Consider the following 26665-nt stretch of genomic DNA (forward strand, 5'->3'; position numbering starts at 1 on the left):
GACCCTGCAGTGCCTTCCAGTTCCTCTTGATGCCTTCCAGTTCTTTAGCAAGCATGACTCTTAGACATCATGCTGCCAAGAGCTTCTCCACCACCTGCTTCTCTGAAATGTCTCCCTCCTTGGGAGGGTTTGCTCACATCGCTGAGGGAAAACCTGAGTGAGTAAGTTAGTGCTGACAGAATCAACATTAATTTACTCAGGAAATCCCTTGGGTTTGTGGGGTGAGGGGGAGATAATGCTGTGGAAAATTACTATCCCCCAAACTTGCCTGTAGCCCACCCCTTCCTTTCTGCAGTGTCTGATATCTACTGAGGCATATGTTTGTGTTGGGGGCCAAGGAGAGATGTATGTGGAGAAGGAGCAGCTAATGCCATGAAGGTGGCACACTTCCATTCCACATCTTTTTGGGTCCCTTCCACCTATAGAATGGATAGGACAATTGACCCTTAATCCTTAGGGAATCCTTAAAATATTTGAGGGTTGGGGGAGAGGTTCCCCCACCCTTTAAGTTACTATTAAAAACTGGTGACCAGTTTCAGTGGTAGCCATGTTAGTCTGTATCAGCAAAAAACCTGAGGAGTTCTTGTGGCATCTTAGAGACTAACAAATTTATTTGGGCATAAGCTTTCGTGGACTAGAACCCACTTCATCAGATGTCTGAAGTAAAAGATACAGGAGCAGGTATAAATACATGAAAGGATTTGGGTTGCTTTAACAAGTGTTAAGTCAGTCTAATGAGATAAATCAATTAACAGCAGGATACCAAGGGAGGAGAAATAACTTTTGAAGCGGTAAGAGAGTGGCCCATTACAGACAGTTGACAAGAAGGTGTGAGTAACAGTAGGGAGAAATTAGTATTGGGGAAATTAAGTTTAGGTTTTGTAATGACAAAGTGGTTGGGTCATTACAAAACCTAAACTTAATTTCCCCAATACTAATTTCAAGGCAGATTATTAAACATATAAATACACTAATGCTGACAAGAACAGGGAGACAGTCTGCTCCCTGCCTGCTAAGTGTGTACCTGCTAAGCAGAAGAAAGTTTGGTAATGTAAGTTTAATTTAGATTCCCTTAGGTTTACTTTGACTAGACTCTCAACTATAGTTTCTTCCCCATAAAAATGTATTAATGATTATTGATTCACCATAAGGAGAAGGTGGTGTAATTGTTCCTTTACCTTCCCTACAGCTCCAGCCACTTCTCCTGCCAGTTTATTTTCATTTTCCATACCTCCTAGTAGACAGGCTATAGTAGTTATCTTTAAGTGGTTAGTAGTGACTTTCAGTAATGCTTGCTGTAGGCTGTCGCCAGCTTGTCACTTTTCTGTTTTAATAAACCAGCTAATCTGGAGTTTTATAGGAAAATTTGGGAAATTTGCAGTTTGTCTATACACACATCCTGTAAAACCCCCACAAAAGCCGGCAGCCTCTTTCTGCTTTTCAGAAAAAGATTTATGGCCTGATTCAAGAAACACTTAAGCATGCACTTAAATCCATTCTTATTCAGGACCACATGTAATGTGCATTAGCTATCGTGCTATAAAATGCCAGTCGAGACAAGGCACTCTAGTTTTTACCGCATTATGTTTCCCTCACCTAGCTACTTTACGGTAAAGATTACAGACTTGTCTCCACTATGATTTTAGAGCATGATAGCTAGCATGTGTTAGTTATCACCTGGTAAATGCGCACCTTTTTTTGGCAATGAAGACAAAACCTTTATGGATGTAGTGCCTTTCAGCTAAGGATCTCAATGTGCTTTACAATGTCAGGAAAAATTAATTACTCCAATTTGTCAGCTAGGTAAACTGTGGTTCAGGCAGGTTAAATGACTCACTTAAAGTTACAGTGTGCATCAGTGACAGAGTCAGAAATAGAATCCAGTTCCCTTGACCTCCAGTTCTCTGTTTTGACTATTAGATTTAGATTTCTCTTTTGTTGGTAAACAAGCACAATTATGCTGGTAAAAGTATTAACATGGCTGCTGGTCAGAGTATTAAAAAACAAGGCTGGTGAGGAGCAGGGTCTGGCCCTATGACCTTCCTTATTGTCTTTGGAAAGGATGACTCTGAAGAGCTCTTGTTCTTCAGGAACATAAAAGCATTGTTCCCAGCTCCTGCTGTGGGATGCAAATGAGGGACTCTTCCCCCACTTATTATGCACCTGCTCAAAAGACCAAGAATAATCTTGGCCTATATATATGTGCTCTAAAATTTAGCAACAGAGATGTATGGTCTGAATGACGTGTGTGTGGGTATAATTATATAAAATGTATATACTGTATACACAAACTCTGATTGTGTCAATACACTAATCTATGCCTGTGAAATAGATATTTATATGTGTTATGGCTTTTTATGCCTTCTAATTCATGCAGTGCCCCTCAATGAAATGGGGCGGGAGCCAGGATATATTTGGTCAGCTCCAACAAAACCTAAGATGGTCTGTATGTAATAATATATCTTTAATTAGGGTGTTTTTGCAGTGTCATCATACTGACTAGAGTCAGATTCTTACTTGGCTCATCACAGACACCAGGCTTATGTGACCTAGAAAATATAAGGGGGTGTGTGTATATATATTTTTAGCACAATTTCAGGTTGTAAACCAAGGTTATAAAAATCAACTGTTGCAGGAAACTCACTGGGAAGTACTGACACTTTCAAAAATAAATATAAGTAGCATTTCTTCTTAACAGCTTTGATTCTTCTTCTTTTTCAAAACCTGTTGGTGAAGTCACTGAATTTATAATGTATTCTTTAGATTACCAGTTATTTTTAAAGTATCATGCTGTGTTGTTTCATAGTGTGCAGCCAGTTCTGAAAATGAATCTAAACCAATCTGTTGTGTGGTTACCTGATATGCACGTTTAACTAGTTGACTGACCTCTGCAATGTAAGAACTTTGAGCTAACGTGTTCTAGTAACTAGATTCAGGAGTTTTGCCTACAGCTTTTAATCCTGACATTTAAGAAATAATGGATCAGTAAAAATGTGCCCCCAAATTATTAGCAATTTCCTCTTTTACAGAGTTTGCATTTAGTACGTTCTTATGTTCCATAGCTTTCTTAAGGCAGTTTATTAAAATGAACTTTTTTCAGCCATTCAGCAGGTCAGGCAGTGTAATGACATCCTTGCATTAATCAACAGCTAGGATTTATATCTGTACCTGTGGCATCACGTTAATACAAGCTAAAATAAACAGTGTGATGTTTATATTAGTTGTGTCACAAGCATCTTTCTCAGTTTGGTCACACGCATTTGAAATATAATATCTAGTAAAGATAAATCGTTTGGCACTTTTGATCACTTAAAATGTAGCTATAACTCAAAATAGAAGCAGTAACAAATATGTTTTTTTTAAAGAGGAACTCTAAAGGGAAAATTCTTTCCTCACTGCTTTGAGGATGTTTATGGGGCAGGGAGTAGAAAGAGGTACAGGGAGGAAGAATTTCCTTCCCCCACTACTCGCTCTATGAAGCACCAGCAATACTACTTCAGAGCTGCTGCTAAATCCTCAAGGCAGCAGTTGCCCCTCTGTCTACTGTGCTCACCATTCAGCAGCACAGTGGGAACCTCAGTGGAGCTCCTATGGAACTCCTAGAAATGTGGCTCTTCTCATCCTGCTGTCCACCACCAGTGAACCAGAACCACTAAATTCCGGGCTTTTCAAGCTTGCAGTGGAAGGAGAAGGTGATGGTCACAGTGGCCCTATGACTATATTCTTATACTCTAAGTGAGTTAGACTCAAGTAGCAAGTCCAGCAGTACAAACAGTGTTCAATGTGTTTGATGTGTAATTAGAAGAAATAAAGATTGGGGAGCAATTGTAGTCTCCTGTATCTGCAGTCCTGCAGCCTGAACATTCCACCTGTTGTGCAGAAAGTGAGTATCATTTTTATAGGAACTCAATGTTCTTCAATGGAATGCACCCTGCAAGGCAAGGAAATAACTTGGAGGACAGGTGGGATTTTAAGGCTCTGTATTATATTTCTTGAGGTTGTAGGTATATTTTTTGCTCCGTTATCATATTTGTAAATCACATCCGGTACTTGAATACTATGAACTCACTTTGTATTTCTTGGATTCCTTGCACATATTAGGACACTTTAAATTCAGCATTGTAATGCAAACGAATTTCAGGTTAAATCTAACATTTTTTATCTTAATTTATCCTGTTGTGCTTAGATGCTGAAGCCCTTGGGGAATGTTGCATACTAAAATACACTTAGATACAGCTATGTGATTCCTATAGTCAACATGAAGCACTGGTTAAAGTCTATGTATAATTATAAAGATTTTTAGTGCTCACTAGGAGAGGGGATTTAGTCAGACCATTCCCATTAATTTCAGCATGGGTTGTGTGGCTAAATCCTCTAGTTTACTTTGAAAACCTCAACTAAGGTATGTCAATAATATCTGTAACAGATATTTGCTGAGAGACTGTAATGGTTGAGGGAGCTCAAGCTATTGTAGTTTAAGTCATTCATCTGTGGATTTGTTTACACAAACACTTAGTTTGTGGCAAGCTGGGATGTCAATCTACCCCACCGGTGTTTGTCGTTCCCCCCCCCTCATTATGGCAGGGGACAAGGTGGGTGGGACCCCTCAGGCAGACCCCGCTGCCCCTCCTCCACCTGACCCCCCGTCACTCCCCCAGCCTCTACCGCTGCTGTTGAACCACCTGCTACCTCCCCCGCTGGGGCGCTGGCAGCGGTGGGCAACGGGGTGACCTCTACTGCTGCCATGTCCCTCACCCCCTCTGATTCTGGGGAAGCCCATCCAGCCGCCGGGAAAGGCCAGGGCAAAAAAAAGGGTAAGGGCCCTGCCAAAAAGACTAGCTTGCTGCATGCTAAGTGTCTGTATAGATCCTGCTGCTGTGCACTAAAAGTTCTCTAGTGTGCTTTGATCTCTCCCACTTTGAAACAGGAGTAGATTAAAACACACTAGGGAACTGTGCCATAGCATGGTCCACATGGCTAGTGTATGGTGGGCTAGTGTAGGGTAGATTTACACCCCAGGTTGCCAAAAACTAAATTCATGTAGGCGTACCTGTATCTTAAACTCCTGTATACCTGAATATGTGTCTGAACAATATAGATGGTAACAGGAGCAGCAGTCCTCAGCATTTTTCATGTTAAATCTCATAGGTATCTAGGAGCAGTTTAAAAAAATAAATAAAAGCACTTAATACATACCACCCATTTTTTCTTCTAACTTGCCCCAAAAGAGAGGATTAACTAAAATGCAAGGTTGTATGTTAACATTGGCACAAAATGACAAAAGCTAAGAGGTTCAAAGCTAAGTCTGTACTTCTGTCTTGGACCTTGTCTTCTCTGGGATCTGAAATCCAGTGTAACTTGTCTATCTAGGGGCCTGCACCAACATAGCAAGGTGTATAATTAATAGTATAGCCTTTTTTTATTGTTCTCAATTATATAGCACTTTACAAAGGTGTGAGTAAGCAAGCATAATTTCCTTCTTTACACAAATAAAGAAGCTAAGGCAGAGAGAGTGATAGTTAGACACTGAGTTTAGGAACAGAAATCTAACCTAATGATTCCCAGGCCAGTGATTTATACTTTGGCCATGGTACTATGAGCATCACAACTCCTATATTATGATGCCAGCCAGTATGAAGAATATGCAAGATGCATTTTTAGGACCCCCAATCTGATACAGTTACAACCATACAAACCCACTGACTACATGAATGTATGTGAGGGCGGAGTGGATCCATAATATATTCTTTTGCTGATTACTTTTCAGCAATTGCACAAATTTCAATTCTTGCAGAAATCCTTGTAAGTTAAAGTTACATCCAGGATCAATATATTTGTGGGAACGGAATCCCTCATTTTCTTGTTCGTTATTTAAACTAGGAGTAAGATTTTATGAGATGATATATCATAAAGTACTGTCACGTGTATGTTCATACTAAAGCTATGAATGCAAGAGGATCAAAGTATAGAACGTTACATGTCCTGTATAAGTGTGCAGTTGTGTATATATGTTTTCAGTCATGAAATGTTGCAGATGACTTGAGTTCAACAAACTTAAATATAATGTCAAAAATTTGACTCTGTGCCATTTTGTTTCAGGCAGTTATTTGGCAAAAGTCCAGGGTGTCAGATCACAAAATGTCCTTTATGTCAGTTCTGGGAACTGCCGTTATGGGCAGCATGGTACCTTTTCAACATCGCTGTGAAGATCCTGAGGTAAATTTTTAAACGTTCTTCTCCCAGGCCCCATGAAAAACCCACCAACAAAGAACAAACCCAGCATTTAAAAAGAAAAGGCTTCTAAAATTGATTTAATTCCTTTACTGCTCAGTCCCTAAAATTAATTGGTTTGATGATTGAAAGTGCTCTCCAAGAATCATCAAATCAAGACTCATGTGGCAGTGATCAAATGGCAGCAAACATAGTTGTGACAAATGCAGAATTACTGATTACTGTGTACTCTCTAGTGTAGGATACATGGCCTATGTGCAGGTGGGTGGCCTGTTTAGTTATCTATACTTTCATATCATTATCATCACCATGGCATCTCATGATCTTACAATACAAAACGTCCTCTACATTTGTAGAAGGGCAGTTAGAGGTATCTGTACAAAAACAACAACAATTATTTTTAAAGGAAGATGTGCAAAATTTCCCCTAAATCTAAATTTAAAGGAGTTAACGGGTACGATTTTCAGAAGTGCTCTGCATTGATCTTACTGTGCTCCTTACTAATATTTTCAGAGGTATATTTTAACTCAGAAATCCTCTTTAGTTTTAGATATCACTTAAAGGAGTGACTCGCTCCTCTGTTGTCTAGTAATTGTTAATTTTGTTCTTATATCTTGCAGCTATAAAGGCTGACTAGACTAGCATAAAGAGAATTGAAGCATAATCTGTCTAGTAAAATGGTTGTTTAGCATGTCCATAAGAATATTGTTTTATTAGTTTGTTCATTCAGATGTCACGCTTAAACTGAGCTTATGCGAACCCTCATATACATTGAAGTAGGAAAATGAAACTGCTTTAGATTTTGAGCTCTCCTCTAACAGCTGGCATAGGAACAGGACTACAAAGAAACCACTCTGACTGGCAAATGCAATATTTGTTGTATGTGGTGGGCATTCAGCATTTATGTGGGAGGAATCTGAGGCAATAAGTAGGGAATGGAATGGAATGAAGGGGAAAGTGGAAGCTATCTGAGTTCACCTAGGCAGACAAATCCTCAAACCACTAGCTGGTAGATTAGTGAGGTATTGCATATGCCTTGGTTAGAAGTTGGAGGAGCAAGAGAGCCCAAGCTCAGGCTTCCTAGAAGTTGGGAAATGCCAGAATTAAGGTTGCCTGTGCAACCTTAATTCAGTTCCCTGCATTTTAATACAGGCTTTAATTACATGATCACATGCTGTCTTTTCCACAAGACTGCTGCCTCATTCAGTGCACAGAATGGATGATGCTCATTTAAGGAACAGCTATTCAATATTTTGTTTTCTCCTTATTGTTCAGTGGGTGGCCCTATGCCTTTTATATTGTACGCTATTCAAACCCTGGTCTAAAGGCTGAGTTGTTAATTTCCTCATTGGCTTTCTATGATGCTCATCGCTATACGATTTGAGTGCTTCAGGAATATTAATTTATTTATTTTTGCAACACCCCATGAGGTGTGGGGATATTACTATTCCCATTTTGCAGATGGGGAACTGAAGCATAGAGACATTAAGGTCAAAAGTATCCACTAATTTTGGGTGCCCAATTTGAAATACTCAGGATCTGATTTTCCAGAATATTTAGCATTACATAGTACATTATGTGTTCAAAGCACAGCTTCCATTGCATCTATGAATTGTAGAACTGGAAGGGACCTCGAGAGGTCATCTAGTCCAGTCCTCTGCACTCAAGGCAGGACTAAGTATTATCTAGACCAGGGTCTCAAACTCAAATGACCATGAGGGCCACATGAGGACTAGTACGTTGGCCCAAGGGCCGCATTACTGACACCTCCCCCCGACCCCCGCCGCCCTCGGCCCTGCCCCCACTCCACCCCTTCCATGAGGCCCCACCCCTGCCCTGCCTCTTCCCACCCCTTCTCTGCCCCCATTCCAACCCCTTCCCCGAATCCCCACCCCAACTCTGCCCCCTCCCTGCCTCCAGGGGGGGCAGGAGGGGTGTGGGGTGTGGTGGGGACTCAGAGCAGGGAGTTGGGGTGTGGGGTGCAGGAGGGGTGAGGGGTACAGCAAGTGGTCAGGGTGCGGCAGGGGGCTCAGGGCAGGGGATTGGGGTGCAAGAGGGGTGCAGGGTGCGGCAGGGGGCTCAGGGCAGGGGATTGGGGTGCAAGAGGGGTGCAGGGTGCGGCAGGGGGATCAGGGCAGTGGGTTGGGGTGCAAGAGGAGTGTCGGGTGCGGCAGGGGGCTCAGGGCAGGGGTTGGGATGGAAGAGGGGTGCAGGGTGTGGCAGGGGGATCAGGGCAGTGGGTTGGGGTGCAAGAGGAGTGCGGGGTGTGGCAGGGGGTTCAGGATGGGGTCGGGGTGCTCAGGGCAGGGGTCAGGGTGCAGGAGGCATGCGGGGTGAGGCAGGGGGTCGGAGTGCAGGAGAGGTTCAGGGTACGGCAGGGGGTTGGGGCGCAGGAGGGGTGCAGCATGGGGCTCAGGGCAGTGGGTTGGGATGCAGGAAGGGTGAGGGGTGAGGCAGGGGGTCGGGGTGCAGGGTATGGCAGGGGGTTGGGGTGCAGGGTGCAGCGGGGGCTCAGGGCAGGGGGTTCGGCTGCAGGAGGGGTTCGGGGGGCAGGATCTGGCCCGGCGCGTACCAGGGGCAGGGCAGGCTCCCTGCCTGTCTGCCCTACCCCTGCAAGAGGCTGGAACGTGGGGAAGGTGGGGGAGAGGCTGTGTTTCTGTTGCTTGAGGCATCGCCTCCAGCAGCTACCATTGGCCGCGGATCCCCGTTCCCAGCCCAATTGGAGCTGCTGGGGGCACTGCCTCAAGCAACAGAAACACACAGCCCCTCCGCCCCCCCTTCCCCACGTTCCAGCCTCTTCCTGGAGCGGCGCAGGGCAGGCAGGGAGCCTGCCCTGCTCCCGGTGCACGTCCGGCCGCCGCTCTGGTAAACACTGGGGGAGGACAGGGGAGTTGCGAGGGGCTCGCGGGCCACAGAAAATCACCCCGCGGGCCGCGTGTTTGAGACCCCTCATCTAGACCATCCTTGACAGGTGTTTGTCCAACTGCACTTAAAAATCCCCAATGATGGAGATTCCACCACCTCCCTAGGCAATTTATTCCTGTGCTTAACCACTCTGACAGGAAGTTTTTCCTAATGTCCAATCTAAACCGCTCTTGCTGCAATTTAAGCCAATTGCTTCTTGTCCTATCCTCAGAGGTTAAGAAGAAATTTTTTTCTCCCTCCTCCTTGTAACAACCTTTTATGTACTTGAAAACTGTTATCATGTCCTCCCTCAGTCTTCTTTTCTCTAGACTAAACAAACCCAGTTTTTTCAGTCTTCCCTCATAGCTCATGTTTTCTAGACCTTCAATCATTTTTGTTGCTCTTCTCTGGACTTTCTTAAATTTGTCCACATCTTTCCTGAAATGTGGCGCCACAACTGGAAGAATACTACAGTTGAGGCCTAATCAGTGCAGAGTAGAGCAGAAGAATTACTTCTCATGTCTTGCTTACAATACTCCTGCTAATACATCCCAGAGTGATGTTTGCTTTTTTTGTAACAGCATTACACTGTTGACTCATATTTAGCTTGTGATCCACTATGACCCCCAGATCCCTTTCCGCAGTACTCCTTCCTAGGCAGTCATTTCCCATTTTGTATGTGTACAACTGATTGTTCCTTCCTAAGTGGAGTACTTTGCATTTGTCCTTATTGAATTTCATCCTATTTACTTCAGACCATTTCTCCAGTTTGTCCAGATCATTTTGAATTTTAATCCTATCTTCCAAAGCACTTGCAACCCCTCCCAACTTGGTATCGTCCGCAGACTTTATAAGTGTACTCTATGCCATTATCTAAATCATTGATAAAGATATTGAACAGAACCGGACCCAGAACCGATCCCTGCGGGACTCCACTCGTTATGCCCTTCCAGCATGACTGTGAACCACTGATGATTACTCTCTGGGAACGATTTTCCAACCCGTTATGCACTCACCTTATAGTAGCTCCATCTAGGTCGTATTTCCCTAGTTTGTTTATGAGAAGATCATGCGAGACATTATCAAAGTCTTACTAAAGTCAAGATATACCACATCTACTGCTTTTCCCCATCCACAAAGCTTGTTACCCTGTCAAAGAAAGCTATCAGGTTGGTTTGACATGATGACAAATCCATGCTGACTGTTATTTATCACCTTATTATCTTCTAGGTGTTTGCAAATTGATTGCTTAATTATTTGCTCCATTATCTTTCCAGATACAGAAGTTAACTTGACTGGTCTGTAATTCCCTGGGTTGTCTTTATTTCCCTTTTTATAGATGGGCACTATATTTGTCCTTTTCCAGTCTTCTGGAATGTTTCCCGTCTTCCATGACTGCTCAGAACTTCTACAGATCATATCCCCCAGGGTCTTAATTCAGGCATCCAGAAAATGAGGAACACACAATTAGCGACCACCTTTGATTAGTTTGGTTTAAGTGACTTGCCTAACATCACACAGGGACTCTGTAGCAGAGGCAGGGATAGAATTTAGTTCTGCTGGGCAGAATTCAGCTGCCTTATCTCTGAGACTGTCCTTTCTCTTCCTGCAGTTACCTGCCTCATTCAGTACACACCTCCCAACTTTTGCAACAAATGAAGCAGAATCCCACAGACAAGGCTCCTTTATTATACAACTCTGATTCATCCCCATCCTGATTCAGCTGACCTGAGCACTGAATGAGGCAAACATCTTTTTGGAAAAATATCATTTGATCATGTAATTGAAGACTGTACCATAATACATACACACACACACACACACACACACACACACACACACGGCAGAATTAAGGTTGCACAGACAACCTTAATTCTGGCATTTCCTATCTTTTGAGTGCTTCATTTTGCAAACTTAACATTCTTTTAACTGTGTGGATGTGGGTGTATAATTTCCTAGATTGTTTAAAAAGCAAAATGAAAAAACAAATTCTCCATGAAGGAATGCAAGTCAAGATAGGGAAAGAACGGGTTAAAGGATATTTAGATAAGTTAGATGTATTCAAGTTGGCAGGGCCTGATGACATTCATTCTAGAGTACTTAAGGAATGGCTGAAGCAATCTTGGAACTGCTAGCAATTATCTTTAAGAACTCGTGGAGGATGGATGAAGTCCTTGAGACTGGAGAAGGGCAAACATAGTACCTATCTTCAAAAAGGGAAACAAAGAGGACCCAGGAAATTATAGACCAATCAGCCTAACAGTCCTAGTCTCTTTACCCAGCCATTCCTAGTTCCCCTCTCCCATTTCCTCATCTGATCTGTGCTGCCCACCCCGAATCCAGGCATCCCCATGCTCACATTCCCCACTGGCTCCCAGTCCCACTCTCCCTCACTGGGCCTCTTGTTCAGTCTCAATATTCCACCAAGCTCTTTGTTCCAATCTCTGCCAGCCTGCTCCAGTTCTTCTTCTGCAACATGGCTTCTTGTGTTCTCATTCTCCTTATCCCCATCACCTCCTCCCCATCTAGTTCCCAGTCTTCCCCATCAAATCCCAGTTTCCCTTTCTCCCACCAGCCTCAGTCTCCTGTCACCAGGCTCCTTGCCCCATTCTACCGCGTTCCCTCCCCCACCAGGTCCAGCTCTTGTACCCTCTGTCTTTGCATCGGGCACCTTCCACTTCAATGGCTGCCTGGATGTCAGCAGGCTATTAAGAGCACAGGAGAGGCGGGTTCCCTGCTCTCAGTCCAGGTACAGGATCTGGATCTGGACCCAGCATGACCCAGAACAGTTGGGAACTACAGTTGCAAGGAAAGTCCTCCTCAGCCCTTACCTGGAGGATGCCCAGTGTGGACAGAATCTTTGGGGAATTAAGCTGTGATCTAGCAAGTCTCTCCTGAGCATGTCCAAACTGATTTTTTTCCCCAAAGTCTTCTAACTTGACCAAATTTGGGTGAATTTTCGTGGAGGTTGCAAAAGGCACATCCCTGACACAAAGACCCACTCCGCCCATCAAATTTAAAGTCACAAAGCATGGGGTTGCTAGAGCTTCTTAAAGAAAGAGATCACCATAATTTTTTAAAAATATGTTTTTCCCTACCTCTCATCTCTGAATGAGCTGAACCATTTTAGGTGAAATGTTCCCCAAAAAGTCAGATACAACGCATGGAAAATTTCAACCCAAACAGCTAAAGTTTTGCAAAGTTGTAAGCAACTTGAAAAAAGGGTCATATAATGGGAAGTGGGGCTACAAACCCCACCTATAATAATCATAAGTCACTTTAAACAACTGTAAAAGCAGCAGAGAGTCCTGTGGCACCTTATAGACTAACAGACGTATTGGAGCATGAACTTTCGTGGGTGAATACCCACTTCGTTGGATGCATGTATTCACCCACGAAAGCTCATGCTCCAATACGTCTGTTAGTCTATAAGGTGCCACAGGACTCATCGCTGCCCTTACAGATCCAGACTAACACGGCTACCCCTCTGATACTTTTAAACAACTGGTTTAACTTAAAATCAAGATTCCTTGCTTATCTATTTTTTCTAAAACTTTGTATTATAAGTGTGATTATTTAATAGATAACAATTTTACCAGTGCAATCCAGTTTTAGAAATCTTCACTCATTAACTCTGTTACAGTGCATGCTGACTTCCCAAATAGTTTTAAACAGTTAATAACAGTCAACTAAGTCTGAATATGGCAACTTCTTAACTGCCTGATTTTAGAGCCTTCCAGTTGTGTTTTAATGTTGTCCATTTGTTTAGCAAAGTTTTATTGTTTGAAGTGACTTAACTTGTGTCTAGTATTTAAAATTTTAAAAAGAAGCTGAAATGTAAAACAGAGTGACATTTAGATTGTCTATGATAGAGTTGCAGAATAAAATGTAAGAGAGCAGCTAGTTGTTTTTCCTGATAATGGTCCAATAGACAGTTGACACCTCTTTAACTTGACCAATGGCATTTAGTTATGTGTATAACCGTTGCTGACCAGAACACTCCAGCTGTGGCACAGAATGTTCATTGCAGGGCTAGGGGAATGAATAGCTTGCTGAAGTGAAGTAGCTAACCAGGAATCACGAAGGGTTACACTGAAGCCAAAGGATGATCTGTTCTGTTTCATATGTTTATTAGCTTTGATTTAAGTAAATAAAAAGGCTGTGACAAAATTTTCAGTCTTGGTTCCAAAAGTTAGGCACCTAAATCAAACAGGCCTGATTTTCAAAAGTGCTGAGCACTCACAGCTTGTAATGCCAGTGGCTGAAGTGGGCTAAAGGCAGACCAGAGCCAGCAATATAGTGCACTGTTGTGGTGTAGCTTCTAGGGATGTTGCCTAAGGGTGTGATGGGTCTGAGTTCAATACTGGCATCCTGACAGTGACTAGTGTTGACCAGGGGTGATGGTTCAGCACCCTCCCCCCCCCCCCCCCCCCCCCCCCCCCCATGGCACAGAGGTTAGGTGTGCTCTCTAGGGAACCAGTGGGCTTTGGTTCAATATCAGTATCCTGACAAAGCTCTTATTGAAGTCAGTGAGAGTCATGGGTGCTCAGCATCTTTGAAATCAGGCCACTTTGATTTTAGGTGCCTAACTTTAGGCATCCATGTTTGACTATTTCACCCACATTACAGGTAGAAAAGGTACAGGAGAGGCAATTGCAGATCAAGTTTCCCCAGTCTGCCTGCAAGTGTGCCTCAGCCCTAACCCAAGGAAGTGAGTTAGTGACTTAATCCCCATGTCCATTCATTCCCTGGCTTCTCTGCTGAACCTGCCAACTAGCATGCCAGTTGTTGTAGAAGATTTTGCAATGTGGATGATGTCTATTTGGAACTGGACTGGAGACCAGTTTCACACAGGCTCCTGTATAGGTATCATGGTAGCAACATTAATGTGTGTTGAATCTGTCTTGAATTTGAACTGATGCTTAGAGATGATAAGGGTGAAGGACCCCATATTCCATTACTAATCATTTGTCAATCCTCTGAGTTCTGTGTTTTATCAAACATTAGCTTTACCAGGCAGAACACAAGGAATGTGCTGGCAACTTAAAATGAGACTAGAACACATAAAAGAACACATCCGTATGCCTCAGACAGGCATCAGAATGCCTCAAGGATTTCTTGTTTAAACTTCGTAAATTTGACATCACTTTAAAACTATGCAGCAAAGTGAATTGAATATTCATAAGTTTGTAAGACTGACCTGGGGGACTAGATGCTGGCCTCTGTTAAAGCTGCTTTGCACTGCTGGCCACACAAAACCACTTCAGAGGTGTCCTAATGTGGGGGAATCCCTGGCCAGCAGAGAACTGACGCAGCCTGCTTTATGTTACGCTCACCTGGTTTCCTCCAGTGTAGAGGGTGGACAAGAGCAGGAGAGAGTGTGTTTAGAGCAATTCCTGCCTATGGAAGAGTCATTGAAATAATGCCTCTAAAATGTACAGGGGTCAAACTGGCAACCATAGGTATCAGACGAACACAAAGGTGGCATCATGCTCCGACAGTTCCTTGTTGCAGAATAGCCCTTGAGACTGCTCCAAGGATTAGAAAGGGAGAGAGCAAAGATGGCGTAAAGACACTTCTGTAGGCCCCAGTCAACACCCCCTCTGCTGCACTGAGTAGCGCTCTGGTGTAGCACAGGATCTGGGCCTAGGATTTCTCAATAAATTCAACAGGAATAGAGGCAAAACATAAACTATTTCAGCTCTTTTTAAAGAATTCTTTTATTGATTTCTCTGATAATTTTGAAAGGCAATGCACGTTTGGATCATTTGAATCTTGAGCTAATTAATTTGAGTTATCTGTTTTCTTTACAAATAAAATGTGTGGGGAGACTTCTCTTATTGATCATTGTACTTGTTTTACAATTATAGGTATTTCTCTCTGGATTTCTTCCAAAACCTGAATCAGACAATTCTTTGACAAGTCTTTCAAGTTCAGAAAGGAGTTTCATCTATATAAACAATCGGCCAGTACATCAAAAGGAAATATTAAAGGTACCATACCCCAACTTCTAATTCAATAGAATAAAGAGAGGTTTCTCACTTTCTGCCCACAATTGATAGCTGGTGTAAATTAATTGAAGGTGCAAATGTTAGCTTTTGAAAGTCTAAATACATACACAAATGGGGTACTTTAGGGATCTAAACACTTATTTGCACTACAGTTGATTGTGGGAACAAAATTAAAGACTACATCAAAGCCCCCTTTTTTTTGTGATGGAGAAAATCAAATAATTCTCACTTGGGACCCAAAGTTATATGAAACTTTCTTCAACACAACCTGAAATCAGGTTGACAACCTCTAAGAAGAGTCAAGTCAAACCAGTTCTCTGCCTCCTATATCCCACAGGCCCTGCTTCCCATCTTATTTAGATTTTAAGCTTGTTGGGATAGAAACTTCATGTTTGTGTAGTGCCCAGAATAATGTTTACCCATCCCTGATTGGGGTGTCTGGTCTGGGTGCTACTGTAATACATATAAACAACAATAATAATAATACTTTTGTGTCTTATTTTGAGCTGTCTTCTGAGGTAGAATGGGGCAGTGGCATTCCTCACCAAGATTTTATAACAAAAGCTTTATTTACACAGCTTTGGGTTACAAGTGAATGGGGTGACCAGCCATCCCGATTTTATCGGGACTGTTCCGATATTTGCTTGTTTGTCCCACGTCCCGACCGATGTGTGGTCGGGACACTGGACAAACAAGAAATTTTGCCCTCCCGGAAGGGCTTTTGCCCTCCCCCGACTCCGCTGCCTCCATCCCCCATTGGCTCCCTCCCCAAATCCCCGCCCTGGCCCCGCCTCTTCCCCAAGCATGTGACATTCCTCCTCCCTCCCAGGCTTGCTTGCTGCTGTAATGGCGGGGCAAGCCTGGAGGGAGGGGGTGGTGGCCGGCTTCCAGTTCCTGGAGCTGGTGAGTACGGGCACCAGGCGGGCAAGGGGGTCTGGCAAGGGGGCTGCTCCCCCCTCCGGACCCCGGCAGAGGTGGGGGAGAGCGGCTCGGGGCCGCACAAGTGGCCTTGTAAAGTTTATTGGCTTGAGGGGGACCCCGGCCGGCTCCTAATGTATGTGCTTAATTTGTCCCCCCCCCCCCCCCCGTCGTCCTCCTGGGGGAGCAGCCCCCTTGCCTGCCCCCCCGGTGCCCCTACTCACCAGCTCCAGGAACTGGAAGCTGGCCACCACCCCCTCCCTCCAGGCTTGTGCCGGCATTCCAGCTGCAACCCTGGAGGGAGGAGGAATGCCGCTCAGCTGAGGAGCCAGGGGGAGGGGGGAGGGGGGACTCGGCTCCTTAACTGGCCTGTGGCGGCCGGCGAAACATGCTGGCGCGGGGTGGGGACGCTACCCCCCTACAGGGCAGGCCGAGGAACCCACTCACGCGGCCCTGAGCCGCTCTCCCCCACCGCTGCTGGGGTCCAGAGCCCCGCGCCTCTCGCTCCAGTGGCTCCTTCCCCGCCTGCTAATTCCCCCAGCACCTGCAAAACAGCTTTTTTTTTTGCTCCCCCCCTGCGTCCTGATATTTCCTGTCAGTGATCTGGTCACCCTACAAGTGAAAGTGTATCTACTAAGAAAAAAATCTTTCCAAGTTATGCTGAAATAATCATTGTTGTACCTGAACTACAATATGTAAGCCTGAGATTTTAGTTTCACACTTTATTATCCTAAGAAGGAAGAAAAAAGTGATATATCTCCAGGCTCGCCAACAGAAATTCTGGCCCCCAGGGCCGTCCTTGGGGGGGTGGGCCCAAGGCGGAAGTGACAAATACGTCACTTCCAGGACCACCAACACCGGCCCGCGGGGCCCCCCAAAGCACGGGGCTCGGAGCAGTCTCGCACGCCTAAGCACCCTGCAGTGGTGGCCGGGTCCCCTGGGCCCTTTTAAATCGCCCAGGCCCCTGGGCAATTGCCCCCTTGTGCCCTTCCCCCCCTCCCCCCCATCGATGGGCCTGTATATATCATACAACTGTAGTTCAGTTTGTTGCTGAGAACAGAACTTGAGGGTGATGTGGGTATATTACAACTGCATGATTTAAAAACATCTGTTCTGCAGTTTACCCTTATCCTTAACTTTTTTTTCTTTTTCTTTTCTGTTCTATTACATAATTCTTGTTTGATTTCCCCCCTGCCCTCCAAATACTACTATTCACCCACCCTATTAGCAGGAGATAAAACCCTGAAAAGAACTGCTGAATAGTTCTGTAGTCTCTTGGTGGCAGGTGAGACGTTTTAACTCCATCAGGAGATAAGAGAAGTGAGAAGACTGGGGGGCGGGTGGGAAAAGACCTGGAGAAAATCTTAGGCACAGTCAGGGTTCCAGAGAGAGCTTATCTCTATTATTTAAATTGCAAATGAATCCTGATCTGAGGAAGAGGGTGAGTTTGACATTGGTGGACATGGTAGGAATGCCACCTTCTAATTCATCCTTTTTCTTTCCTCAAAGGAAACAATATTTATTTCAAAATATTACAACATATACATATATTTTCATTTTTTAAAAATTCAGAGATAATGGTGTTCAGTTGTCCTAGAAAAAAGTGCTGGATCTCCTGCCCACTTTGGGCATTGAATAGAACCATACATTACCTTTTTCTCCAAATATATCAAGTGGGCTAAATATATTATTTCAGAAAGTTCATGGAGCCACAATTAATACTTTGGAGCAGATTTTCTGGGACTTATGTGGCACAAAGGCAGTGGAAACCACATGCAAATGCCCTACTGAGGATTTTCCTGGTGTACAGATCTCCCCAAAAGGACATTTTTAACTTCTTGTTTTAGCATCTTTTTTAATTTGACAAAATACAATTTAAAAACTGTTTGTTTAGTGTAGTATTTTGCTTCTGTACCTTTTGGGTCTATTTTATTACTTTTACTGACTTTCCTTTGTTGCATTTATCTGTAGCTGGTTCGACGGTACTATAATCTGAAGTCACATAAAGATTCTTCTCGTTCATACCCTGTTTTCTTTATTAATATTACTGTACCTGCCTCCGCTGTGGATGTTAATTTAACACCTGATAAAACTCAAGTTTTACTTCATAATAAGGTAATTTATATTTTAATTTATTTTTAAATTGGTATTTGCTTGCTTAGGCCCTGATCTTACACAGACTTACCACGTTTAATTTTAGGTTCATGCATAACTCATTGGCTTCAGTGTGAGTAATCAGTTGCTTAAAATTAAGCACATACATTAGTCTTTACAGGAATGAGGCTTTAGTAGTTCATATATGATAGGCTGCCCTTGTAACATGACTATTTGAAAATTATTGAATCAAATGAGTAACCATTTATTTGATTTTAAAGATCATTTGTGTACTGTCATACTAGCCCCTGTCTCAGCCATGCTCCCTTCAGAGCCCAATATCCTGAGAACATCTATACTGAGTTAGATCATAGTCCATCTAACCCAGTATCCTACCTCGGACAGTGTCCAGGCCCAGATGCTTCAGAGGAAATGAACAGAGTGATCTGTCTCCTGCCATTCTGTCCCAGGTTCTGGCGGGTGAAGATTTAGGGACACCCAAAGCATGGGGTTTTATACCTCACCATCTTTTCTGATAACCATTGATGGATCTATCCTCCATGAACTTATCTAATTCTTTTTTAACTTAGTTATACTACTGGCCTTCACAACATCCCCTAGCAAAGAGTTCCACAGATTGACTATGTGTTGTGTGAAGAAGTACTTCCTTGTGTTTTGTTTTTTAAACCTGTTGCCTATTAATTTCATTGTGCGACCCCCTAATACTTGCATTGTGTGAAGGGGTAAATAATACTTCCCTATTGGTTTTCTTCATATTATTCATGATTTTATAGACCGCTATCATATCCCCCTTTAATCATCTCCTTTTCTAACCTGAACTGTCCCAGTTTTTTTAATCTCTTCCCATATGGAAGCTATTCCATACCCCTAACCATTTTTGTTGCCCTTCTCTGTATCTTTTCCAATTCTAGCACACCTTTTTTGAGACTGGGCAACCAGAACTTCACACAAAATTGGATGTGTGGGTTTATCATGGCTTTATATAGTGGCATTGTGATATTTTCTGCTTTATTATCTACCCCTTTCCTAATGGTTCCTAATGTTCTGTTAGCTTTTTTGACTGCTACTGCACATTGAGCAGATGTTTTCAGAGAACTATCCACAGTAACTCCAAGATCTTTTTTGAGTGATAACAGCTAATTTAGACCCCATCATTTTATAGGCATAGGTGGGATTATGTTTTCCAGTGTGCATTACTTTGCGTTTATCAACATTAAATTTCATCTGCCATTTTGTTGCCCAGTCACCCAGTTTTGAGAGAACCTTTTGTAGCTCTTCGTAGTCTGCCTGGGACTTAACTATCTTGAGAAGTTTTGTATCATCTGCAAATTTTGCCACCTCACTGTTTACCCCTTTTTCTGACCCCTGTTTACTGATATTTCATATATTTTAACCATGGGGACCTTCCCTCTTATCCCGTGACTGCTTAGTTTGTGTAAGAGTCTTTGTTGGGTGACCTTGTCAAAGGCTTTCTGAAAATTCTACTACACTGAATCGACTGGATCACTCTTGTCTACGTGCACGCTGACTCCCTCAAAGAATTCTGATAGATTGGTGAGGCAATGATATACCTTTACAAAAGTCTTGTTTACCCTTCCCCAACATATCGTGTTCATCTATGGGTCTGATAATTTTGTTCTTTACTATAGTCTCAACCAGTTTTCACTGTACTGAAGTTAGGCCTATTGGCCTGTAATTGCATGATTGCCTCTAGAGAGTTTTTAAAAATAGGCATTACATTAGCTATCCTTCAGTCATCTGGTACAGAGGCTGATTTAAGTGATAGGTTACATACCACACTTAATAGTTCTGCAATTTCATATATGAGTTCCTGCAGAACTCTTGGGTGAATAGCATCTGGTCCTGTTGATTTATTACTGTTCAACTTATCAGTTTGTTCCAAAACCTTCTCTATTGACACCTCAGTCTGGGACAGTTCCTCAGGTTTGACACCTAAAAAGAATGACTTGAGTGTGGGGATCTCCCCCATATCCTTTGCAGTGAAGACTGATGCAAAGAATTCATTTAGCTTCTCTGCAACAGCCTTGTCTTCCTTGAGTTCTGCCTTATAGCATCTTGATCATCCAGTGGCCCCTCTGACTGTTTCATAGGTTTCCTTCTTCTGATGTACTTAATTTTTTTTTCTGTCATCTTTTGTGTGGTTAGCTAGTTGCTCTTCAAATTCTTTCTTGTCCTGCCTTATTATATTTTTACACTTGACTTGCCAGAATTTGTTCCTTTCTATTTTTCCTCACTAGGATTTGACTTCCATTTTTAAAGGTTGCTTTTTTACCTCTAACCACATCTCTTACTCTGCTAGTTAGCCATGGTAGCTTTTTTTTTTTTTTGTCCTCTTGTTTGTTCGTTTGCTTGTTTAGATTGAGTATACATTTACTTTGAGCCTCTATTGTGATGTTTTTAAATAGTCTTCATGCAGTTTAATTACATTATGGTTGTTACTACTGAAAGAATTCAGTTATATTCACCTCTTGGACCAAATCCTGCGTTCCACTTAGGGTACGTCTATACTTACTTCCTGGTCCGGATGTAAGCGATCGATCTTCTGGGATCGATTTATCGCTTCTTGTCTAGACGCGATAAATCGATCCCGGAAGTGCTTGCCGTCGACGCCGGTACTCCAGCTCAGCGAGAGGAGTACGCGGCATCAACGGGGGAGCCTGCCTGCCGCGTCTGGACCCGCGGTAAGTTCGGACTAAGGTACTTCGAATTCAGCTACATTATTATCGTAGCTGAATTTGCGTACCTTAGTCCGAAGTGGGGGGTTAGTGTGGACTAGGCCTTAGGACTAAATCAAGAATTTCCTCTCCTCTTGTGGTTTCCAGGTCAAGCTGCTCCAAGAAGCAGTCATTTATGGTGTCTAGAAATTTTGTTTGTGCATCCTTTCTTCAGGAGACATATACCCAGTCAATATGAGAATACTTGTAATCCCCTATTATTATTGTGTTTTGGGCCTCTGTATCTCTCTAATCTCCCTGAGCATTTCACAATCACCATCACCACCCTGATCAGGTGTTGGCAGTATATTCCCGCTGCTATATACTTTATAACATCAATTATTTTAAGTCATAAGTTCATTTCTGTCTTCACAGAGCTGCTTAAATCAGTCATGCATAGTACTTATATCACAATAGCGCTTTTCATCTTCAGATGGCTTTATAATGACTGGTCTGTAAACAGAAATATGATTTATGTCCTTTTTACACAATTCTTTTCATAATTTTATAGTTACTTACATTAAGTGGGGGATTTAAATACAACATTAATATTAAAAACTTGAGTTGTTTCTGTTTAGGGCCAAATTTTGCCATTGTGTGTGTGTGGCATGCCCTTTGACATCATGGAGGCTACAGGATGTAATATTCATGACTGAGATTGAAACTTGGCCCATTGTGTCTTGTATCAGAGATCGCATAGAGACCGATTGTGATACGCTTCCTATCACTGAATAGCACCTTAGATCATGAGTAGTACCATGGAAATCAGTGGGTTTGCTTACACTGCTCAAGGTAGATAAGGGCTTCTCTACACAATGAGATAATATGCACTACAGGGGTATGATTTCTAAAGTGCTCTGTGTTGCGTAGTACTAGATTCACATTAAAGGTTCCCTAGCATGCTTTAATGTAGGGCTGTTTGAAACAGCCCAATTAACACACAGCACATTAGTATGCTTTAGAAATCATACCTCCATAGCGTGGATTATGGGAGACAAGCCCTAAGGGTGGCACAGTCTAGACTAATATGTAACCACCTCTCTTAACAAGGCATTTTCTTGGTTTTGTGGGTTAGAATCACAGAATAAATGATATTTCAATATAATTTGTATGAAAATAAACATAAGCAGATTATTTTCACATAAGTTTGTTTAAAACTCTCCTTTTACTCTAAAGAAGTTTTCTTTCTTTCTGTTTGTTTTTAAAATTTTCTACCTTTCATATAAAAACAGTCTTTGAACCATTCTATGAATGAACACTCTCACTAAAATTGTGATGCTAACTTGACTTGGTTGTTAGTCCATTCCACCCTGATAGTGTGTTTCTAACTCCAGTTAGTGTATACTGAGTGAGAATAGATACGCTAATACTGTTCTAAAGAAACAACATACGAGTACTAGGTCATAAAGAAAGCAGTACATCTGTTTTGTGGTATTAAAATTTATCAGTGGAGCAAAAGTATTTATAGGGAAAGATTTAAGGCTAAAGGATCTCACTGATTAGTGAATGTTTGGCATATTTTAATGCGAATGTATGAACTACTAATGCTTCATAATACAATCAATCTAAATTAACTCAAAAAATACAGTGAATAGAATTGTGTTTTATTGCTATTGTATTGTGTCAACAACTGTCAAGTACATTTTCATTGACAATTTGTCCTAATGCTTATGAGTTTTCTTTTCAGGAATCTGTCTTATCTGCTGTTGAAAATGTATTGACATCGCTGTATGGGCTACTACCTGGTACAGTTTCTTCTGAAACTAATAAAACAGATGTTACCTCAGTGGACATGGTTGTTAATGAAACAGAACAAACAGATGTGCTTGTTAATAAAACGGAACCATTTGGAAACAGTGATCCACATGCACATACTTCATCCTTTTCATTCAGTAATGATGTGCAAAATGGTCAAGCAGGAAAAAACACAGAGGTCTGCTTAAAGCATCAAAGATTTTCTAGTGATAATACTCATGGTCTCCTCAATAGAAAAGAAGTTTCTGGCACTGATGTGACTGTGAGTGATATATCTCAAGACAGTTCCATAAATAATTTATCATGTGAGGACAGCCAGAATGGATATAGTGTAACATTAACCCTAGATGGCAGTACTCACATGGACACTCAATCTAAAAACAGAAGTGAGCATCCTTTGAGAGCCAGTCACACTAATGAAGTGGAAAAAAATGAGGCAAATACAGTCCCTGAGTATGTATCTGAAATCTCTGCCGATAATTGGAGCAAGGGGAATGCATTTAAAAATGCTACAGGAGAGAACCTGGAACCTGTAAAGATTTTGATACCTGAAGTAGGAGGAAAAACAAATCATAAGGCAAATGAAAATACTGATGAACAAGATCATGATCAGCAGAGTGCAAATCAAAATATTAAAAAAACGAATGTGGTTAATGATAAAGCAGGACAGATCATGGCCTATGATTTAATTAGTAATCAAATAATCCGGAAACCCATATCAGCAGTTGCCCTGTTCACCCAAGAATATCGTTCTAGATTATTAACTGATAATCCAAAGGCCAACATGGAGGACTTGATGCTGAAAATTGAAGGACTATGGGAGAAACTGAGCAGAGAGGAGAAAATGAAGTAAGTTTCCAGAGTTTGCACCTGACCTTTAAGCCATGTAGTTTCCATTCTGGGTGACTCATTGGGTGCAAAAAATGAAAAATTACATCCACATCATTTATAAAAAACAGGATGGAAAATGATTTTTGGCTTGCCAAGAACACCATCCTGGCTAAAGGTTGTATTGCTAATTATGATGTTTACTGTGTGCAGATATGTACTGCTTTCTGTATTACTAATTTTTCCACTCTGTTTTTCAATTTAAATATGTTGCTGTCTTTCGTAAAATACATCAATTTTTGCAACTTATTAAAATTATATTTTCTTGTAGACCGAGACAATGACCCTGTATAATTGCCATCTTACTTTGGTAGATTTTTGATTTATTCTTTAAACACTTGGCACATGTTGTGTGTTCTCTCTGTGCCATTATACACATCTCAGAGCAGTTACTGTCACCAACCTTCTTTTGCCAAATACCAAGGCACATTTTGGGCAACTTTTTTCCAAGGGCCGGCCGATTCACTGTGCTAACTTATATCCCATTCAGCCTTTTTGTGGTCAGTGGGGTTGCACAGGTGTATAAGATCGCACAGAATGTCACTGCATTTTTTTTAACAATTACTCTCCATTACTTTCAATAAAATATAACTATCTTGTCATTCTCATGTATTTTTAGAGGCAAAATCCTGGCCTTATCTGTGCATTTGTTGGGCTGCCCCCACCCTCTTGAGCTGTCACAGTTCTGCTGGCTGAGTAAGTCCAGTTTTTAGGATAATCAGGCAGGAGGTGTACAGCACCTGAATTGCATGAAGCCCACTTTTACAGGGACTTACCAAAAGGCTGTCATTCTGGGTGTGTTGTGGGAGGAGTTGGTTCGCAGCTGAGGATCCCCCACCATGTAGTTCCCCAATCCTTCTCTCCTCCATGTCCTATTTTTTTGTCATTGCTCTACACAAAAATAACTTTTCCCAGACTCTAGGCATTTGAACAGGTTGTTCTGTTTTTTAAAATACAATTAAAAAAAAAAAAAAAACCAAAGCCCCTTAAGTCCAGAATAGTTCCCAATCCCCATAACTATGTATAAAAAACTGCATCAGATGATGACTTCTGAGAAGTATTTCATGCTACCCAAATCCCCACTGATTCAGAGATCTCAGCACTCCCCAGCAGCCAAACAAGTAGATTGTCTTAAGCACCAGCCACAGAGGTGCTCTGTGGCTTGTAGGGAAGAATTAAATTAACCATATCCATAAAACAGTCACTTGCTCATATTTTTCTTTAATCATCTGATTCTCTACCCACTGAAGTTAGTGGAAGTTTTGCCATTGACTTTAGTGGGAGAAGAACTAAGCTCTGAACTGCTGCTAGGAGCAAAAAGAATGAGAGAATTTTTCCCGTGTGGGATGTGATGGTCACTTATGAAGCTTGCCACTGAGAAGCTGCTTTTAAAAGCTAAAACACTGTTAGGAATATGGGATTTGCAATACTAATCCAAACTCTTCCATCATCTCTAACATCCTGATTCTGGTAGTAGCCAGAGTCTGAGACGCTGAGGAAAGAAAACAGTCCATAAGGCACCTAGTCAGTTATGGAGTGCATTGCCATAGTCAGTGGGAGCAGGGGAAGAATAGTTCCTTCTTGACCTCACAGGTAATCATTTTGTACTATGAAGCATGCAGCTCAATTACACTTATCAACTTGTGTAGTTGTAACTGTCACTTTTGGTCATAAAATTGTTGAACCTTATATCCAGTTTGCTCTTTTTCCACTATAAATGTCACCTCCAATGAAATTACAGATGAGTGACTAAATCCTGAATACTGGACTCTCCATATTACCTAAAATGAAGACCTATCTCTAGATATGTAATTAATATTGACACCAATTTTTTTTAACCTGATTTTACAATATTTTCACACATTTCAAGACCTTAAAAATGTTGCTTGCTTGCATTATATGGCCTTCCCTGCAAACTGAACCGTGGCGCATTGGGAAAGCTTGTGTGTACCAATAACCCTCTGATCTATGCCAATAGGAGTTTTAACTCCTGGCAGGTTACCCAAGCCAGACATGTTATGGGAACCCTAATTCTATTTTTTTCTTAATTTTTCTGCAATTAAAATCTCAGTTTTAATGTTCTACTAGCATTTATTTTTAAACAAAAATTGGATTGCTCTTGGATAGAAAGTGAATATGCACTATACATAGAATATCTGTTGAAGCTGATTTCCATATAATTTAATTAAATTAATAATACCTTTGAACAATATTCTGTGATAAACACCAGCGGTAACACTTGTCATCTGCCAGCAAAGCAACATTTAATATAATTCCATCCTAAAGATATATTAGATAGAGAGGAATTCCCAGAATATAAGGAATATCCAGCTAGCATTTATTACAAAAACTAATTTTTCCCATTTGCAAAATATTAACTATTATCAAGTTGGATACAAAGATCAGCTCCCTAATGTTTTCTTTATTTTCATCAAAACTATTGTCTGGGGTTTTACAGATTTCCCTCTTTCAGATGGATATAACAGCTAAGTCTTATGGTTCAGTGTGTAAGTATTGGCTAAGGCAAGAAACAATCCAAGAGACCAAAGATCTAAGAGAAGCTAACAAAGCAGAAAGATCTATAGTTGTCTTCTCAAAGATAGCAATCTTGAAGATTTGTTCAATGTTTAAAAAAAATGTCGTTCTCTACTAACTCGGTCTACCAGGTACAGTCTGGATAAATTAGCTCACCGATAGCAGGGGTTCTCAACCTTTTTCTTTCTGAGGCCCACCTAACATGCTATAAAAACTCCACAGCCCACCTGTGCCACAACAACTGTTTTTCTCCATATAAAAGCCAGGGCTGACGTTAAGGGGTAGCAAGCAGGGCAGATGCCCAGGGCACCACAGGGGGCACCGCAAAGCTAAGTTGCTCAGGCCTCATCCCCAGGTGTTGGCTCCAGCCTGGGCTGTAGTCCTGTACAACGGGGCTTCGGCTTTCTGCCCTAGGCCCTAGTGAGTTTAATGCTGGCCATGCTTGGCGGACCCCCTGAAACCTGCTCGTGGGCCCCCAGGGGGTCCCGGCCCCCTAGTTGAGAACCACTGACCTATAGTAACAAGGGGATTGTGTATTTAAAAGGGTAGTCTAAGAAAATACAGATTGTCATC

At 42.1% G+C, this 26665-nt stretch overlaps 1 protein-coding gene across 14 annotated transcripts in view; it reads left to right on the top strand.

The window, feature by feature from the left end:
* Positions 1–26665, top strand: part of PMS1 (PMS1 homolog 1, mismatch repair system component) — a 98132-nt gene that overhangs the window by 54379 nt on the left and 17088 nt on the right. For 9 of the 14 annotated variants that reach the window (XR_010591337.1, XR_010591336.1, XR_010591338.1 and 6 more), the window contains 4 exons: positions 6100–6216; positions 15006–15128; positions 18036–18179; positions 22602–23518. Coding sequence is in view for 9 of the 14 variants with exons in the window: in XM_005308035.5 (XP_005308092.2) it covers positions 6100–6216; positions 15006–15128; positions 18036–18179; positions 22602–23518 (1301 nt within the window). In the remaining 5 variants the exon portion in view is untranslated. Of the gene's footprint in view, positions 1–6099; positions 6217–15005; positions 15129–18035; positions 18180–22601; positions 23519–26665 lie in introns of those variants that run through there. The other 5 variants (XM_065560854.1, XM_065560855.1, XM_042842427.2 and 2 more) reach the window with 2 other exon arrangements.

Source organism: Chrysemys picta, chromosome 11, assembly GCF_011386835.1.
Source record: "Chrysemys picta bellii isolate R12L10 chromosome 11, ASM1138683v2, whole genome shotgun sequence".
NCBI lineage: Eukaryota > Metazoa > Chordata > Testudines > Emydidae > Chrysemys > Chrysemys picta.